General features: G+C 49.3%; 1 protein-coding gene across 7 annotated transcripts in view; it reads left to right on the plus strand.

The window, feature by feature from the left end:
• The window catches only part of skap2 (src kinase associated phosphoprotein 2), a 1,200,731-nt gene that overhangs the window by 907,719 nt on the left and 274,164 nt on the right, over positions 1–18,848 (plus strand). For all 7 annotated transcript variants that reach the window (XM_072509431.1, XM_072509435.1, XM_072509432.1 and 4 more), the window contains exon 7: positions 10,689–10,813. In XM_072509431.1, coding sequence (XP_072365532.1) covers positions 10,689–10,813 — 125 coding nt within the window. The remainder of the gene's footprint in view (positions 1–10,688; positions 10,814–18,848) is intronic.

The following is an 18,848-nucleotide window of genomic DNA, read 5'->3' on the forward strand; positions in this document are numbered from 1 at the left end:
GCCCTCATACTCGGAAAGGTCCCCTCTATAAACAGGTCCCCCAACCTCTCAACCTCTGCTCTCCGCCATATTCGGAACCCCCTGTCCATCCTCCCCAGGGCAAACCGGTGATTATCGCAGATTGGGAACCAGACCGATGCTCCCACTACTCCCACATATCTCTTCCATTGCCCCCAGACTCCCAAGGCCACCACCAGCACGGGGCGGGTGGAGTACCACGCCGGCGGGAACGGCAGCAGCGCAGTTACCAGCGCCCCCAAACTTGTGCCCTTGCATGACATCACCTCCATAGGCACCCATGCCGACCCCCCCACCAGCCACTTCCTAATCATGGCTATATTAAACAATTGCTAAAGTTCAGCAGCGCCAGCCCTCCCTCTCCCCGACTCCTCTCAAGCATTACCCTCCTCACTCATGGGACTTGTCCCCCATACAAAGCCCGCAATAACTTTGTTGACCCGCTTAAAAAAGGACCGCGTCTGAAGATGGGGAGACATTGAAATACAAACAGGAATCTCGGGGGGACAGTTATTTTCACCGTTTGGACTCTACCAGCTAGAGACAATGGGAGCGCATCCCATCTCCGGAAATCATCTTTAATCTGATCCACCAACCGGGCCAAGTTCAATTTATGTAGCCGGTCCCAATCCCGCTCCACTTGGATATCTAGGTACCTGAAACTGTCCCCTACCACTCTAAACAGCAGCTCCCCCAGTCACCTCTCCTGACCCTTCGCCTGGACTGTAAACGTCTCGCTCTTCCCCATATTAAGCCTATACCCCAAAAACTGGCCGAATTCCCCTAAAATTCCCATGATTTCTTTCATCCCCTCAATTGGATCTGAAACATACAGGTCATCCACATACAGCGGGACTCTGTGCTCCCCCCCCCTCCCGGACCAGCCCCTTGAGACCCTCAGACCAATTGCCAGTGGCTCTGTAGCCAGCGCAAACAACAGGGGGGAGAGGGGGCATCCCTGTCTCGTCCCACGGTGCAGTCTAAAATAGTCCGAAGTCGCCCTGTTCATCCGTACACTTGCCACAGGAGCCTGGTACAGCAACTTGCCCCAGTCAATAAAGCCCTTCCCAAATCCGAACCGCACCAGAGCCTCCCATAAATAATCCCACTCAACCCGGTCAAAAGCTTTTTCCGCATCCATCGCGACCATTACCTCCACCTCCCTACTTTCCGGGGGGCATCATGATCATGTTGAACAGCCTTCTTACATTGGCCACCAGCTGCCCGCCCTTAACGAACCCTGTCTGATCCTCCACAATGACGTTCGGTACACAATCCTCAATCCTGGAGGACAGAATTTTGGCCAACAGTTTGGCGTCTACGTTCAACAACATCATCTGGGGCAGAACCCCTCTTTCCCTTGCCTCGTTAAATACCTTCATCAGCACCGGTCCCAATATCCTGGAGAACCTCACTGGGTACCCGTCCGGTCCCGGGGCCTTACCCGACTGCATGGCCTTCAAGCCCTCTGAGGCACGATCAATTTGACTGGAGACAAAGTTGAATCCAAACTGAGGATTTATTAGTATCAGATGTGTGGCCTCCCACAGCAGCTGACGAAATGGCTGCAAGCTGGAGGCCACGCATATTTATAACCCGGCTCCTGGGCGGAGCTAACTTGCAGGGGCCCAGGTGAAGCTGTAGTGCAGGTTCTACCGTACAACCCCTAATATCAGAACACAGTGGTTTACCACACCCTCCACTATATCTTCCAACCTGATCGGGACCCCCAGTCGTTCTACCAGCTCCCCATCCACCTTCGGGAAAGTCAGTCCCTCCAGGAAGTGCCTCATCCCCTCCGGCCCCGCAGGGGGTTCCGACCTGTACAACCTGCTGTAGAAATCCCTGAACGACTTGCTCACCCCTGCCGAGTCCCCTAAGTTTCCATCCCCGTCAATAACTTTCCCTATTTCTCTAGCTGCCTCCCTCTTTCAGAGCTGCTGTGCATGCATCCTGCTGGCCTTCTCACCATGCTCGTAGATCGCCCCACCCTCTCCTTTCGGAGCTGTTCCACTGCCCTCCCGGTGGTTAACAAGCCAAACTCTGCCTGTAGCCTCCGCCGTTCCCTTAAAAGCCCCATCTCTGGAGTCTCCGCGTACCTCTTGTCGACTTGTAGAATCTCTTTTACCAGTCGGTCCGTCTCTGCCCTGTCCTTCCTGTCCCTGTGAGCCCGGATTGAGATCAGCTCTCCTCTCACCACTGCCATCAGCGCTTCCCAGACCACCGCTGTTGAGACATCGCCCGTATCATTTTGTATGCATTTCCTCAGCCTCATGCACACCGCTTCATCTGCCAAAAGCCCTACATCCAACCTCCATTGCGGGCGCTGATTGCTATCTGTACAAACCTGCAGGTCAACCCATGCAGTGGAGCATGGTCCGAGATCGTAATCACCGAGTACCCCGTGTCCACCACCCCTGCCAGCAAGGCTCTACCCAAAACAAAGAAATCGATCTGAGAGTATATCTTATGCACGTGGGAATAGAAGGAGAACTCCTTCACTCTCGGCTGTCTAAATCTCCATGGATCCACTCCCCCCATCTGCTCCATGAACCCTTTCAATTCCTTTGCCATTGCTGGCACCCTGCCCGTTTTCGAGCATGACCAATCCAGGCCAGGATCAATAACTGTATTAAAGTCCCCTCCCATGATCAGCTTGTGCGAGTCCAGGTTCGATATCTTCCCCAACATCCTCTTTATAAATTTCACGGCATCCCAATTTGGCACATATACATTAACCAGCACTACATTCATCCTCTCCAGCTTACCACTAACCATAATATATCGACCCCCCCCCCCACATCCGAAACTATTCGACCCACCTCATCTATCACCCACTCATTAATCAAGATCGCAACCCCTCTAGTCTTTGTATCCAGCCCCGAGTGGAAGAGCTGACTGACCCAGCCTTTCCTCAATCTAACCTGGTCCTCTACTCTAAGGTGCGTCTCCTGCAGCATTACCACATCCGCCTTCAATCCCCTCAGGTGCGCGAACACACGTGCCCTCTTAACCGGCCCATTCAACCCTTGAACACTCCGCCGATCAGCCATCCCCTTTCCTGGGCCCGTCACCAGCCCATGCGTCGCGCCTCCTCCGGCCCGCCGGCCGGCCCGCCGGCCGGCCCCACCATCGACCTCCTCTCTGTCCCTCAACCGAAGTCCCTCCCTCGTCAGCAGAACAACTACCCACCCCCCCCCTCCCCAGCAACACCAGTCTGAAACCTAACCCATACAATAAACTAAACATATGCACACCCCCCACTGTGCTTCCGTGAGCTAGCTCACCCAGCTAGCTTGGTGGCTCCGCCCCCGGCACCAAAAAGTCTCCCACCTATTGTTCCCTCACTCCCCTCCCCCCTGCACCTACAAACAAATTCCCTCATCCAACAATCCCCACACAATCACCCAGCTGAAAAAAACAAACAACGAAACCCAAACAAGCACATCTCCATCCCACAAAAGTGCACATCAAAGAAAAAGACATTGCCAGCATCCATCAAAAAGAAAACCCGAAAACGAAAAAACTTCCCCCCCCCCCTTTCTTAAGCAGAACTCAAAATCAGAAGAGAAAAAATAAAAAAAGAGACCCAATATAAGCCAACAAGTTGCATCAAAGTTCGAGAGTTCTCAGCCCCCCACCAGTCCTTTTCTTTTCGCGAAGTCCAGCGCGTCTTATGGCGACTCAAAATAATGATGCTGGTCCTCGTATGTGACCCAGAGACGAGCCGGATACAGCAGTCCAAACTTCACCTGATTCTTGAAGAAGATTGACTTAACTCGGTTGAAGCCTGCCCTTTTCCTCGCCACCTCCACACTTGGGTCTTGGTACACCCGCAGGATACTGTTGCCCCATTTACAGCTCCGCGTTCGCTTGGCCCACTGAAGAATACATTCCTTGTCCAGGAACCTGTGGAATCTCACCACCATGGCGCTCGGAGGGTGCCCTGTTCGCGCCTTCCTCTCAAGCGCTCTGTACGCCCTGTCCACCTCCAAGGGTTGGGAGAATGTCCCCTCCCCCAGCAGCTTTTCAAACATACCGGCTACGTGTGCCCAGCATCAGCTCCCTCCGACCTCTCCGGAAGCCCGACAATTCTTAGGTTCTGCCGACGGGACCTATTCTCTAGGTCCTCCACCTTCTCCAGAAGCCTTTTCTGCTTGTCCCGCAGCATCCCCACCTCCAGCTCCACCGCAGTTTGATGCTCCTACTGCTCAGCCAGCACCTTCTCAATCTTCTGGATCGCCTGATCCTGGGCGTCCAATCTGTGCTCCAGCCGATCAATCGACTCTTTAATCGCGTCCAGGCAGTCCCGTTTCTGCTTGGCAAAGCCGTCCTGGATGACCTGCATCAACTGCTCCGCTGATCGCTGCTCCGACACCCCAGGGGTCCGGTCCTCAGCCATGCTGTCTCCTGCTACAGCTTCAGCACAGCCCTTGCCTGTCTTTCTATTTCTGCCTTTTCGTGCACTTCTGGTTCTTTTCTCGATATACCGATACGTGGAACAGTGCCCAATTGCCTTCAAATTCACCGTTTAAAACCGGAAAAAAGTCTGGGGGAAAGGTCAAAAAATCCAACCAGAGCGGGAGCCACCAAATGTGCGACTTACTCCTTCATAGCCGCCACCGGAAGCAACTACATGCATGTTGAACAGCACAAAGCAGCATGCTGTAGGCAGAGCTAAGTGACTGCACAATTAATATAGTAGATCAAAGCTCTGCAGACCTGCCATATCTAGTTGTAAATGGTTATGCACAATTAAAAATTAACGGGAGGATGAGGCTGTGTAAACATATCGTCCTCAATGATGTGTTCTGACACCCTGGGCTAGTGTGTGATCAATTCCAGCCCCACAGGCCTCGGAGCCCCAACACAAGTGAACGAACCAATAATTTGTATAGGGTTTCCGAGATCTTTGGCCCTTGACTACTCCAATGACTTATAGGCACCAGATTTGTAAGTGAAACACAACAACTGTTTATTTATAACAACATCAGAGATAAGTGCCAGCACCAATCAGCACAGACTATCAGCCAAGAGCCCTGCAAAGTAAACAGCTCATTGGCCGACAGTCAAGTCCATCAAGATGATCATCACTGATGCCTGTACATCCTGCTCAAACCCTATTTTTTTTAAAATTAAAGTTGAAGTCCACCTTCAAGGTGTGGTCCCAGTAATTGTCCAGGTACAAAAATTATAAAAACCAAAACAAAATAAAATAAGGGGAATAACAAGGGACAGAGAGGGGATTAATGGGAGGATGGCAGAGCCCTTCACAACACAAGATACAACTGAAACATCGGCAGGAGGTGATGATCCAGCTCTGCTTCCTCTTGACCTCCCCACTATCACAGATGCTAATCTTTAGCCAGTCCAGTTCACTCCTTGATATCAGGAAACAATTGAGTACACTGGATGTAGTAAATGCTAGGAGCCTCAGCAACACCCAACTGAAGTGCTGAAGACGTGTATTCCAGAAATAGCCATAGTTCTAGCCAAGCTGTTCAGTGCAGCTGTAACACTGACACCATGTGCCAAAGTGAAAATTGTCTGGTTATGCCATGTCCAGAGAAAGCAGGACAAATCCAATTTGACAATTTACCAGCATTAGCCTATTCTCAGTTATCTTGAAGAGGTCTGTCTCTGCCCTGGTGTTATCAAAAAGCAGGTATTTACCAATAACCTACTCAGTTTTAGTTCTGTTATGGCCACTTGTCTCATTATAGTCTAGATCCAAACATGTCTCGGATCGTGTTTTCCGGGTCCTTGGGGGGGAGGGGGAGCAGCCCCAAGTCGTGGTCCCCATTGGCACTAACGACATAGGTAGGAAAGGGGACAAGGATGTCAGGCAGGCTTTCAGGGAGCTAGGATGGAAGCTCAGAACGAGAGCAAACAGAGTTGTTATCTCTGGGTTGTTGCCCGTGCCACGTGATAGTGAGATGAGGAATAGGGAGAGAGAGCATTTAAACACGTGGCTACAGGGATGGTGCAGGCGGGAGGGATTCAGATTTCTGGATAACTGGGGCTCTTTCTGGGGAAGGTGGGACCTCTACAGACAGGATGGTCTACATCTGAACCTGAGGGGCACAAATATCCTGGAGGGGAGATTTGTTAGTGCTCTTTGGGGGGGTTTAAACTAATGCAGCAAGGGCATGGGAACCTGGATTTTAGTTTTAGGGTAAGGGAGAATGAGAGTATAGAGGTCAGGAGCACAGATTTGACGTTGCAGGAGGGGGCCAGTGTTCAGGTAGGTGGTTTGAAGTGTGTCTACTTCAATGCCAGGAGTATACGAAACAAGGTAGGGGAACTGGCAGCATGGGTTGGTACCTGGGACTTCGATGTTGTGGCCATTTCGGAGACATGGATAGAGCAGGGACAGGAATGGATGTTGCAGGTTCCGGGGTTTAGGTGTTTTAATAAGCTCAGAGAAGGAGGCAAAAGAGGGGGAGGTGTGGCGCTGCTAGTCAAGAGCAGTATTACGGTGGCGGAGAGGATGCTAGATGGGGACTCTTCTTCCGAGGTAGTATGGGCTGAAGTTAGAAACAGGAAAGGAGAGGTCACCTTGTTGGGAGTTTTTTATAGGCCTCCTAATAGTTCTAGGGATGTAGAGGAAAGGATGGCGAAGATGATTCTGGATAAGAGCGAAAGTAACAGGGTAGTTATTATGGGAGACTTTAACTTTCCAAATATTGACTGGAAAAGATATAGTTCGAGTACAATAGATGGGTCGTTTTTTGTACAGTGTGTGCAGGAGGGTTTCCTGAAACAATATGTTGACAGGCCAACAAGAGGCGAGGCCACGTTGGATTTGGTTTTGGGTAATGAACCAGGCCAGGTGTTGGATTTGGAGGTAGGAAAGCACTTTGGGGACAGTGACCACAATTCGGTGACGTTTACGTTAATGATGGAAAGGGATAAGTATACACCGCAGGGCAAGAGTTATAGCTGGGGGAAGGGCAATTATGATGCCATTAGACGTGACTTGGGGGGGATAAGGTGGAGAAGTAGGCTGCAAGTGTTGGGCACACTGGATAAGTGGGGCTTGTTCAAGGATCAGCTACTGCGTGTTCTTGATAAGTATGTACCGGTCAGACAGGGAGGAAGGCGTCGAGCGAGGGAACCGTGGTTTACCAAGGAAGTGGAATCTCTTGTTAAGAGGAAGAAGGAGGCCTATGTGAAGATGAGGTGTGAAGTTTCAGTTGGGGTGATGGATAGTTACAATGTAGCGAGGAAGGATCTAAAGAGAGAGCTAAGACGAGCAAGGAGGGGACATGAGAAGTATTTGGCAGGAAGGATCAAGGAAAACCCAAAAGCTTTCTATAGGTATGTCAGGAATAAGCGAATGACTAGGGAAAGAGTAGGACCAGTCAAGGACAGGGATGGGAAATTGTGTGTGGAGTCTGAAGAGATAGGTGAGATACTAAATGAATATTTTTCGTCAGTATTCACTCAGGAAAAAGATAATGTTGTGGAGGAGAATGCTGAGCCCCAGGCTAATAGAATAGATGACATTGAGATACGTAGGGAAGAGGTGTTGGCAATTCTGGACAGGCTTAAAATAGATAAGTCCCCGGGACCTGATGGGATTTATCCTAGGATTCTCTGGGAGGCCAGGGAAGAGATTGCTGGACCTTTGGCTTTGATTTTTATGTCATCATTGGCTACAGGAATAGTGCCAGAGGACTGGAGGACAGCAAATGTGGTCCCTTTGTTCAAAAAGGGGAGCAGAGACAACCCCGGCAACTATAGACCGGTGAGCCTCACGTCTGTAGTGGGTAAAGTCTTGGAGGGGATTATAAGAGACAAGATTTATAATCATCTAGATAGGAATAATATGATCAGGGATAGTCAGCATGGCTTTGTGAAGGGTAGGTCATGCCTCACAAACCTTATTGAGTTCTTTGAGAAGGTGACTGAACAGGTAGATGAGGGTAGAGCGTTTGATAAGGTTCCCCACGGTAGGCTATTGCAGAAAATACGGAGGCTGGGGATTGAGGGTGATTTAGAGATGTGGATCAGAAATTGGCTAGCTGAAAGAAGACAGAGGGTGGTGGTTGATGGGAAATGTTCAGAATGGAGTACAGTCACAAGTGGAGTACCACAAGGATCTGTTCTGGGGCCGTTGCTGTTTGTCATTTTTATCAATGACCTAGAGGAAGGCGCAGAAGGGTGGGTGAGTAAATTTGCAGACGATACTAAAGTCGGTGGTGTTGTCGATAGTGTGGAAGGATGTAGCAGGTTACAGAGGGATATAGATAAGCCGCAGAGCTGGGCTGAGAGGTGGCAAATGGAGTTTAATGTAGAGAAGTGTGAGGTGATTCACTTTGGAAGGAATAACAGGAATGCGGAATATTTGGCTAATGGTAAAGTTCTTGAAAGTGTGGATGAGCAGAGGGATCTAGGTGTCCATGTACATAGATCCCTGAAAGTTGCCACCCAGGTTGATAGGGTTGTGAAGAAGGCCTATGGAGTGTTGGCCTTTATTGGTAGAGGGATTGAGTTCCGGAGTCAGGAGGTCATGTTGCAGCTGTACAGAACTCTGGTACGGCCGCATTTGGAGTATTGCGTACAGTTCTGGTCACCGCATTATAGGAAGGACGTGGAGGCTTTGGAGCGGGTGCAGAGGAGATTTACCAGGATGTTGCCTGGTATGGAGGGAAAATCTTATGAGGAAAGGCTGATGGACTTGAGGTTGTTTTCGTTGGAGAGAAGAAGGTTAAGAGGAGACTTAATAGAGGCATACAAAATGATCAGGGGGTTGGATAGGGTGGACAGTGAGAGCCTTCTCCCGCGGATGGAAATGGCTGGCACGAGGGGACATAACTTTAAACTGAGGGGTAATAGATATAGGACAGAGGTCAGAGGTAGGTTCTTTACGCAAAGAGTAGTGAGGCCGTGGAATGCCCTACCTGCTACAGTAGTGAACTCGCCAACATTGAGGGCATTTAAAAGTTTATTGGATAAACATATGGATGATAATGGCATAGTGTAGGTTAGATGGCTTTTGTTTCGGTGCAACATCGTGGGCCGAAGGGCCTGTACTGCGCTGTATTGTTCTATGTTCTATGGACAAAAAACAAGAACAGAGAACAATATTTCGGCCCTACAAGCTTGCGCCGATCATGATGTCTGTCTAAAGTAAAACCTTCTGCACTTCTGGGGTCTGTATCCCTCGATTCCCATCCTATTCATGTATTCGTCAAGATCCCTCTTAAAACATCAGTATCACATCTGCTTCCACCACCTCACCCGGCAACGCGTTCCAGGCACTTGCCACCCTCTTTGTAAAAAAATCTGTCTCGTGCATCTCCTCTAAACTTCTCCCTTGCACCTTAAACCTGTGTCCTCTAGTAATTGACTTTTCTTCCCTGGGAAAAAATGTCTGACCATCTACTCTGTCCATGCCGCTCAATTTGTAAACCTCAATCAGGTCCCCCCTCATACTCCGTCGTTCCACTGAAAACAATCATAGTTTATCCAAGCTTTCTGATTCCAGATCTCTGAACCAAATTCCAGAAATTAGTAAATGACATCCAGGCAGCATTTGACCATGTATGGCATCAAGGATTCCTTGCAAAATTGAAGTCACTGCCTATCAGGGAAAAGCTTTCCATTAGTTAGAGTCATGCCTAGCTTAAAGGAAGATGGTTGCGATGTTGGTTGTTGAGTAGGAAACTAATCATTTCAGTCCTGGGACATTGCTGCAGGAGTTCCTCAGGGTCCGGTCCTAGGCACAACCATCTTCACCTGCTTCATCAGTGACCTTCCCTACATCATAAGATCTGAAGTAATGACGTTCACTGGTGATTGTACAAAGCTCAGTACCATTTGTGATTCCTCAGATACTGAAACAGTCCGTGTCCAAATGCAGCATGACCTGGCTAACATTCAGGCTTGTGCTGATTAGTGGCAAGTAATATTCATGCTGCACTAGTGCCAGGCAATGCCCATCTTGAAGAAGAGCAACTCTAACCACCTCCCCATGACATTCAATGGCATTACCATCGTTAAACTCTCTCCAGCATTCTTGGGCTGTCCATTGACCAGAAACTTAACTGGACCATCCATATAAATACTAGGGCTACAGGGAAGGTCAGGGCCTGATGTATATGGCAAGTAATTCGCTTCCTGACTACCCAAAGTCTGTCCAAGTACAAGGCACAAGACAGGAGTATGATGGAATACTATCAACTTGCTGGATGAGTGCAGTTCCTACAGCACTCGAGAAACTTCACATCATCCAGGATAAACCGCCCGCTTAATTGGCACCCCATCCACCAACTTAAAAATTCACTGTCTCCACCACTAATGCAACATGTGCCATCTACAAGATACACTGCAGCAACTTGGCAAGCCACCTTCAACAACAACAAACCTGCGACCTGTACCACCTAGAAGGACAAAGGCAATAGATACAAGGGAACACTACCTGTAAGTTTCCCTAAACACGTGATTGACTCTCGATACCCTCAGGGCAGTTAGGAATGGGTGCTAAATGTTGCTTTGTTGATGTTTCCCACATCTAGGAAACAATTTTTGAAAGCTGTTTTAAGATAAAACTGAAATATTAACCTAATATTTTGGCCCGTTGCTGTTCTTTGTAATCCAAACTGATTTGATATCTTCATATGGATAAAATATATAAAATTTTTGTTTATTTAACATCTTTGCAGATAAGCAGCAGAAAGGGGATTTTTCCATAGATGGTTACACAGTCCAGCTGACAACTATCATAAGGAAAGATGCAAAGAAGGATTGCTGTTTTGAACTCTCTGCTCCTCAAAAACGACTCTTTCAGGTTTGATTTTTAAACATGTATTTGCTTTTACTTTGAGCAACAGAATGTGCATTCCTCAATTAACAATTTTATGATCTGCAAAAATGCTTATTCACAAATCTAGATTAATTCAGGAATGGGCAAACTATTACATTTTATCAAAAAATAAGAGAAATATTGTCAAGCTGAAGTATCCTAGCATAAACAGTGTTGGTCAGTCTTCATTGCAAACTAAAGTATTTATTCCAATTGCAGCACCAAAGTACCTATGGCTTTAATAAACCATAATACGAAAAATGAATTTGTCCCATTGTCTCTGGCTAAGTTGATAATAAGAACATAAAAACTAGGAGCAGGAGTAGACCATCCGACCCTTTGAGCCAGCTCTGCCATTCAATAAGATCATGGCTGATCTTTTTGTGGATTTAACCCCTAATTCCTTTACTGTTCAAAAATCTATCTATCTTTGCCTGAAAAACATCCAACGAGGTAGCCTCAACTGCTTCACTGGACAGAGAATTCCACAGATTTACAACCCATTGGGTGAAGAAGTTCCTCCTCAACTCATCTAAATCTGCTCCCCCTTATTTTGAGGCATAGGTTTAAGGTGCGAGGGGCAAGGTTTAGAGGAGATGTACGAGGCAAGTTTTTTTTACACAGAGGGTAGTGGGTGCCTGGAACTCGCTGCCGGAGGAGGTGGTGGAAGCAGGGACGATAGTGACATTTAAGGGGCATCTTGACAAATACATGAATAGGATGGGAAGAGAGGGATATGGACCCAGGAAGTGTAGAAGATTATAGTTTAGCCGGGCAGCGTCGTCGGCATGGGCCTGGAGGGCCGAAGGGCCCGTTCCTGTGCTGTACTTTTCTTTGTTCTTTTGAGGTGATGCCCCTTAGTTCTAGATTCAACACCAAGCTTTCTCAAATAAGGAGACCAAAACTGTACTCAGTACTCCAGCTGTGGCTTCACCAGAACCTTATAGAGCTGCAACGCAACATCCCTGTTTTAAAACTCCATCCTTCCTAGCAATGAAGGACAAAATTCCATTTGCCGCCTTAATTACCTGCTGAACCTGCAAACCAACTTTTTGCGATTCATGCACAAGGTCACCCAGGTCCCACTGCACAGCAGCATACTGTAATTTTTTACCATTGAAATAATAGTCCATTTTGTTGTTATTCCTACCAAAATGGATGACCTCACATTTACCAACATTGTACTCCACCTGCCAGACCCTTGCCCACTCACTTAACTATCTATCTCCCTACGCAGACTTTTAGTGACCTCAGCACACTTTAAAAAAAATAAATTTAGAGCACGCAATTATTCTTTGTTCCAATTAAGGGGCAATTTAGTGTGGCCAATCAACCTAATCTGCACATCTTTGGGTTGTGTAGGTGAAACTCACGCAGACACTGGGAGAATGTGCGAGCTCCACACGGACAGTGACCCAGGGCCGGGATTCGAACCCGGGTCCTCAGCACCGTAGTCCCAGTGCTAATCACTGCGCCACATGCCGCCCCCGTCCTCTGCGCACTTACTCTACCCCTAATCTTAGTGTCATCTGTGAACTTTGACACATTACATGTAGTCCCCAACTCCAAATCATCAATTTGAATTGTAAACAATTGCAGCCCTAACACTGATCTCTGAGGCACACCACTAACCACTGATTGCCAACCAGAAAAACACCCATTTATCCCCACTCTTTGCTTCCTGTTAGTTAACCAATCCTTTGTCCATGGTAATACATTGCCCGTAACACCGTGCACCCTTATTTTATGCAACAGGCTTCTGTGTGGCACCTTGTCGAATGCCTTCTGGAAATAAATAATATGTTATTGAGTACAGTTGAACATGTTGTCAGTGAAATTAGTCTCTGTTTGCCAAAATTAGGAAGAGGAAAAAGAAAATCTGTAGTGTTTGTACTCCGGCTCTCTTTCTAGTGATGGAAGTGTGCATGTGGATGTCCAGATTAGGCTTGGTGTAGAGGCCACTTCTGTTGCCTGTGTTCAGGTGGCCTCTTGGCATTAACTGGCTAGGCTTTTTTATGAAGGTCAACTATTCAGTTGGAGTACCGGATGAGTATCAGCATCTGTTGTACTGTACAAGAGCATGAATCACTGACAGTAAGATAGAGAAAAGGAGTCAAGAACATGCGCAATTCAGTGACCTCGTTGAGCTTGAGCGAGAGCGCGATGAAGCTGGTGAATAGCGGGGGAGGCCAAATACGAGAACCGCGCTGGGCGCCAAACTGTTTGCTATACAGCCGGCCTGCTACCGTAGGCAAAACCGGAATCCTGCCATAACGTGGCGAGAAACCATTAATCACCATTTAAACTCTATTTCCATACAATTAACGAGAGCCATCCCATATCCAACGGCCTCTCGTGATCCAGCCGCCTCTCCAGCAAGTGGTCATGCTGGCGCTGATTAGTACTCCTTTTGGAAAAACGTGAACCTGGCTGAAGGGTTGCTGTGGGGACCCTAGGAGGTGAGTAGCCATCTTCGCTCACAGGTAATGAGCCCGGGAACACTGGACTTGCTGGCCCTGTGCTCGGAGAGGGTGGGGGTGCAGCCTCGTTGAGGTCGTCAGCCATGGGGGTATCAGGGCTGGGGGGGTGGGGGCTGGCGGTATCGGAGCTGGGGCAGGGGGGGCAACCGTGCACGGGTCCTCCATGCCAATTGCTGGATTGTGTACACCTGTTCCTGGGGCCACCCTAGACCTGTCTGTCTGCCCCAGCATTCACCCATAACTCCCACTGACCGCAGAATCCTTGGCCATGCAGCTGAAGGCTATTGCTAATAGAGAATTGGCAATCGTAGTTAAGTGGGCACTTCACACATCCCAAGTGCATCCACGTGAGTGGACGGGCCACGTAGCATGTTCATTGCCTAGCATCTGAGACCGGGACATATCCCGCAGATCCTCGTCAAGGTCCGCCTGGTACTGGGTCACATCCCCCAACGAGTCGGACATCTAATGAGGCCCTCGGCCATGGCAGTCACTGACTGTGCCATGCCTTGTTCACCTCCACTAATGCTGTCGCGTCGTGCACCAGGCTTTCCACTGCGGTCACCACCCTAGCAGTGTTGGCCTCAGTGCCATGCATTGCCTTCGCTATCTCCTGCACCCGTAGCCTCTAGAACTCTTGGGGGGTGATGGGGGTGTGGGGGGAGGGGGGGGGAATAGACCACCCCGGATGGGCCGGTGGCGTCAGCTGGAGGTCCTGTAGTGAATGGACACGTAATCAGTGGGAGGGATAGGTCATTCAGCATGGCAATAAAAACTCACGTGTGGCAGTCCATCCGGAAAGGGCCCGGTGGATTTTCACCTCTGGGGCGTGTGCCAACATCCGGGTTGGTGACAGATCTGTCCTCTGCCATCCCCATAAGCCCCAGGGACAGTTCCTTGAAGGTCATGAGATTTGTCCGGCATGGCATTGCCAGTCTGGGACCTCTCTCGACGGCAGCGGAACCACTTCTACTGTGGGGGCACAGAGGCCTCCGTCGGGGAGAGAGGATGGAGAGGAAGAGTTGGGGCGTTGGTGGTTCACAGGGAGGTAGGAAGGTTTCGGGAGGGGTTGGCAACTTGCATGCTGCCAGGTGTAGGTTGACCTATTTGTGGCACTGGAGGCCTGTCCTCCTGGTCACACTGCCCAAGCTGACGGCCACTGCACTTCATCCCAGGCGCACTGGCTGCTCTGTGGCTCACCCTTTGAACCCTCAGGGTAACAGGAGATCCCTCCTGGCCTCAACCACATCTTTGAGCCTCCAAAGGTCTGCATCTCAAACTCTGGGAGCCAGTCATCTCGGCGCCATGGCAGCAAGCTGAGTGGGGCTGGCTGTGCAAGAGCTGTCTAAGTGCTGCATGGCCTTTGTGGTGTTGGGTGCTCTGGTGCACAGATGAGCCAACACAGTTGTATGTGGTACAACTCTATTTTATTATAACTCTTATAATACAGTTCGTTCTGGATACTCTGCACGTGCTGTCTCCCTGAGTGTGTTTGGCAATAGATGTGTCCTGGTTCTCCTCTGCAGCTAATAACTGACCACCGGGGGTCGTGTCTGTGCTTTTATATCTTTCTGTCATTGGTTGTGGTGTTGTGTGTTCTGATTTGTCTGTTGGTGTGTCTATCATGATGTGTGTGTTTGAATATCATGACATCCCCCCTTTTTACAAAGATAAGTGCCTACGTGGTTATAAATATAATTGTGTCGTGAGTGCATCTAAGAGTGTGTGTTTGTGTTGTGTACAGCGTGTGTTTATGACGTAACTATTTACATGGGGCGATGTCGGGTGCGTCACACTAACAAAGTTGTACCATAACAAAACTTGGATGCGAGAGAAAAAAAAACTTGAACATTGGTCCGGTCAGACGATATCTGGAACAATAAACAACAACAGGTTATAATACAGAAGTGTTTGACTTTTTGAACGTATGAACAGCGTTATAAGTCCAGTCTAATGGGTGACCGCCTCAAGAATGGGCTGGTCCTCAAGCCGGTTCAGCTGTGGAGATTTGGGGTCACACTGGTTCACCTTGGACTGTTGGAGGTGATGCTGTTGCCGAAGTCTCTACTTTACCATTTGTTGTACTTCGTGCAGTGCTTGGTTTTTTCATTCGTGCAAATATAACATTCAACATCTTTGTTAGTGGTGCCCTGGCTGTGGTTTGGTTCTGGTGGCGATGGAAGGGGCATGATCCGTGGCATCTCCACGAAGTCATCCTTGGGAACCAGTGGAGGATCCGGCGTGTGCGTACGGTGCAGTTGCGAGCGTGGAAGGCGGCACAAAGCCCGCTGATTGCGCCTACGCACCAATCCATCCGCCCTGCATGCCAGGAACAAGGTGGAGTCTGTTTTCTTTTTATGTTTGTGGTGGACGGCATCTTGTAGCCGATGGGTCGTTGCCATCGAAGTAGCACCATCACTAATATCATGCAAGGCGATGACTGTGCCAGATGTGGAAGTTGGCCGAGACCGTGTACGCTGGTTCCGGCCACCTGCTGTGCCGGAAGGGCGACTCCGCAGAGAAACGTCGAAGCATGTCGCCTTGGAGAGAGAATCGTTGCTCGCATCAACGTCTGGCGATGGCGCGAATTGGTGTGTCCATCTTGGACCGCCGGTGCTGGTTGCCACTGCCGACCCAGTGGGACTGCCACGCGATCCATTCCCTGTCGCCGTGGCATCTGCCGTCACCCTGAGCGTGCCATCACCGAGGCCGCGACACCGCCCGTCCGGAGCAAGGTCTGGCGTGCGCAAATCAGAGTCGGCGCTTGGCTGCTCCCCATCTGGAGTCCGGTCTGCCTTCAGTCGATGCCCCCCGTCCGGAGTCCCAACAGGTTCACTGGAGGCAGCCGAGATTCCCTGAAGCTGCACTTCTGGAGTCGGAACATGCAGGAATGCACCAACCAGTGGAGAGGCTCGAGCCATCGAGGGTGGAAGCGGTGCGCCGCCACCGCAGTCGTCAGTGGTCCCACCGTGATCGTCGAGTGCCTCGGTACGCACTAGGCGAGGTCTGTCACCTTGCACCTTTTGCATGGGAAGTGGGATGCTGTCGTCACTCGTCTCACATCCCGTGGATAGATCGTCATTAGCAGCTTGCTGTTCACTAGGGTTGGGTAAATTGTCAGAGTTTTCATCTGGTGGTGCACACCATGTCGGTGGACTGTCATTGTCTTGCCATTGTCCTTCATTTGGGCTTTTCTTCTTTGGAACTTTAAATCTTCCCCCAGACATTGCAGAACCTTGTTTATTACCCCCAAATTCTCCCATATGTATGGTCTCTAATATAGGATCCACTGTTTCTATCGACATTGTACCATTTTCCAAAGAACATTCCGTTTCACTTTTCTTCTCAGGTACCTCATATGTAACTTTGTTTAATGTACATGCCTTCATGGTCTCTGGGTCTGATTTTGCTGGGACTGGCATGGTCACAGTCTCTCTTTTACTGTTCTCAATTGCCCACATTATACTCCCCATACATAACTGCTTAATCACTGGGGTTAGTGTGGTACAATGGATAATCGGGTCGACCTTATCTGCATCTTCACCATTAGTGGAAAGCACACTTGGTTCACTTGAAACTGCTGTGGGTTTTAAATTCGTTATCTGGCTACTCGATGTCGGTGTCCTCAGGATTCTTGCTCCAATGTTCTGCTCAATAATCAGTGGAGTGTGTATAGGTTCAATGCAATTAATGTTCCCCTCCAGGTTTGAAGAGTCATTACTGACTAACTGCTGGTCTCCGAAGTTGGGATTTTGCGGCATTGTGTTGAAGGGAGACATTTGTCCCTGCTGTAGATATGATTCAGGTTGTGTTATTTCCATTACCTGAGGATCAATGTCTTGTCCATTTTTTCGATCCGTACTAAAACACTGGCAATTCTCAGTCTGCTCCTTGCAAGTTAAACATTCAATTAATTTCGTTAGCAAATCCTCAGCATCCTTCTGTGGCCGTGCAGCATTATTAATCTCTGTTCGGCTACAATGATCCTGAAGGTCAGCGCATAAACCTTTTTTTCTTCGGGCTTGGACGAGGCGATTCCTTTGGCTTGTCTTCAGTTGGGCTTGAACAGTCTTCAGCGCTGTGCCCTTCATTGTAGCATGAGAGACCGTCATGGTCATGCTGCTGTGTAGTGGAGCATGGTAGGCTGTTATAGCCTTCTTGTTGTTCACGTGAGCATGGCAGACTTGCATCGTCTGCCGCTGGTTGGTCAGGAGAGGTTGCTAGACCCTCATGGTCTTGTTCCTGCAAGGACTGCGCTCTGGAGTCTTGCGTTCCTTCCATCGTGGAGTCCGTCCACGAGCTCTCTGTGGAGGCTTGTGACACTGGAGTCACTTCTTGTTCGTGCAAGGACTGCGCTCTGGAGTCTTGCGTTGCTTCTATCGTGGAGGCTGTCCACGAGCTCTCTGTGGAGGCTTGTGACACTGGAGTCACTTCTTGTCCGTGCAAGGACTGCGCTCTGGAGTCTTGCATTTCTGCAATTGTGGAGTCTGTCCACGAGCTTGCTGTGGAAGCTTGTGACACTGGAGTCACTTCTGGTTCATGCGAGGACAGCATTCTGGAGTCTTGCATGTCTTCTTTCAGAGAGTCGGGAACGTTGAGCGGGACGTGGACCACGCTCTGTGTGGCAGCAGGGCACTCTCCGTGTGCTTGCACCGCTCCCTGTCTGTTAATGTCAGGCTGCAGCATCATCCGGTACTGATAAGTTGGAACGTCATATCTGCTGGATTGAAGATCCTCAAATCCGAAAAATGAATCCGCATCTGCGTCGGATTCAATGTGGGGGCCGCCAATGTGCAACACGAAAGGTTCGTCCGAGTCATAGTCATATAGGACCACGGAGCTATCATTGGGCTCGCGAGGTCCGGAAACCCTGTAAAAATCGTCATCGAAGTATTCAAGGTCGGAATCATCGGCTTGTGCGTAGGTAACTGCTTGTCGGAGGGTTCTTCGGAGGTCAAATTCATCTCCTGGGTCAATTTGCGGCACTGTGCTGTCATTCCAGGTGAGGGAAGGTTGTTTTACAGCTTTAACAGATTTTTGTTTTTTTGATTTGGGACGTTTCCCTTTTAAATTGGATTTGGGACATTTCCCTTTTAAATTGGTGCAGTCTGGGGCCTCTGACATCCTGATGCTCGGTATGTAGCACGTAGGAAGCGACTGCGCATGCTCAGATCGCTGTTCCTTTACCGATGGCCGTTTTCTTGACTGCGCATGCGCAGCATCTCGCGCATGCGCAAACGAAACTTCCGGTTCTGCGCACTTCTCGCGCAACTGTGCTAGCGTTATACCTTTAGCAAGATGGCCGCCGACCTCGACCCAGCCTTTTCTCAGGCCCGGGATTTCGGGCTCCGGGATCCCAGCCACGAGGTGAGTACTGCAGCTTTTCTTACCTTTAAGTGCCCATTGGATTGCGTATTCTTCACAGTACTTGGAGAATTTGCCCAGGACTGCCTGGTAATCGTACCTTTGCTGCCTCCTGAAGAACCTGAACCTTCTGAACATTTCTCTTGCCCTTGCACCGGCGACGGTGAGGAGAAATT

The sequence above is a fragment of the Scyliorhinus torazame genome, chromosome 6, assembly GCF_047496885.1.
Source record: "Scyliorhinus torazame isolate Kashiwa2021f chromosome 6, sScyTor2.1, whole genome shotgun sequence".
Lineage (NCBI taxonomy): Eukaryota > Metazoa > Chordata > Chondrichthyes > Carcharhiniformes > Scyliorhinidae > Scyliorhinus > Scyliorhinus torazame.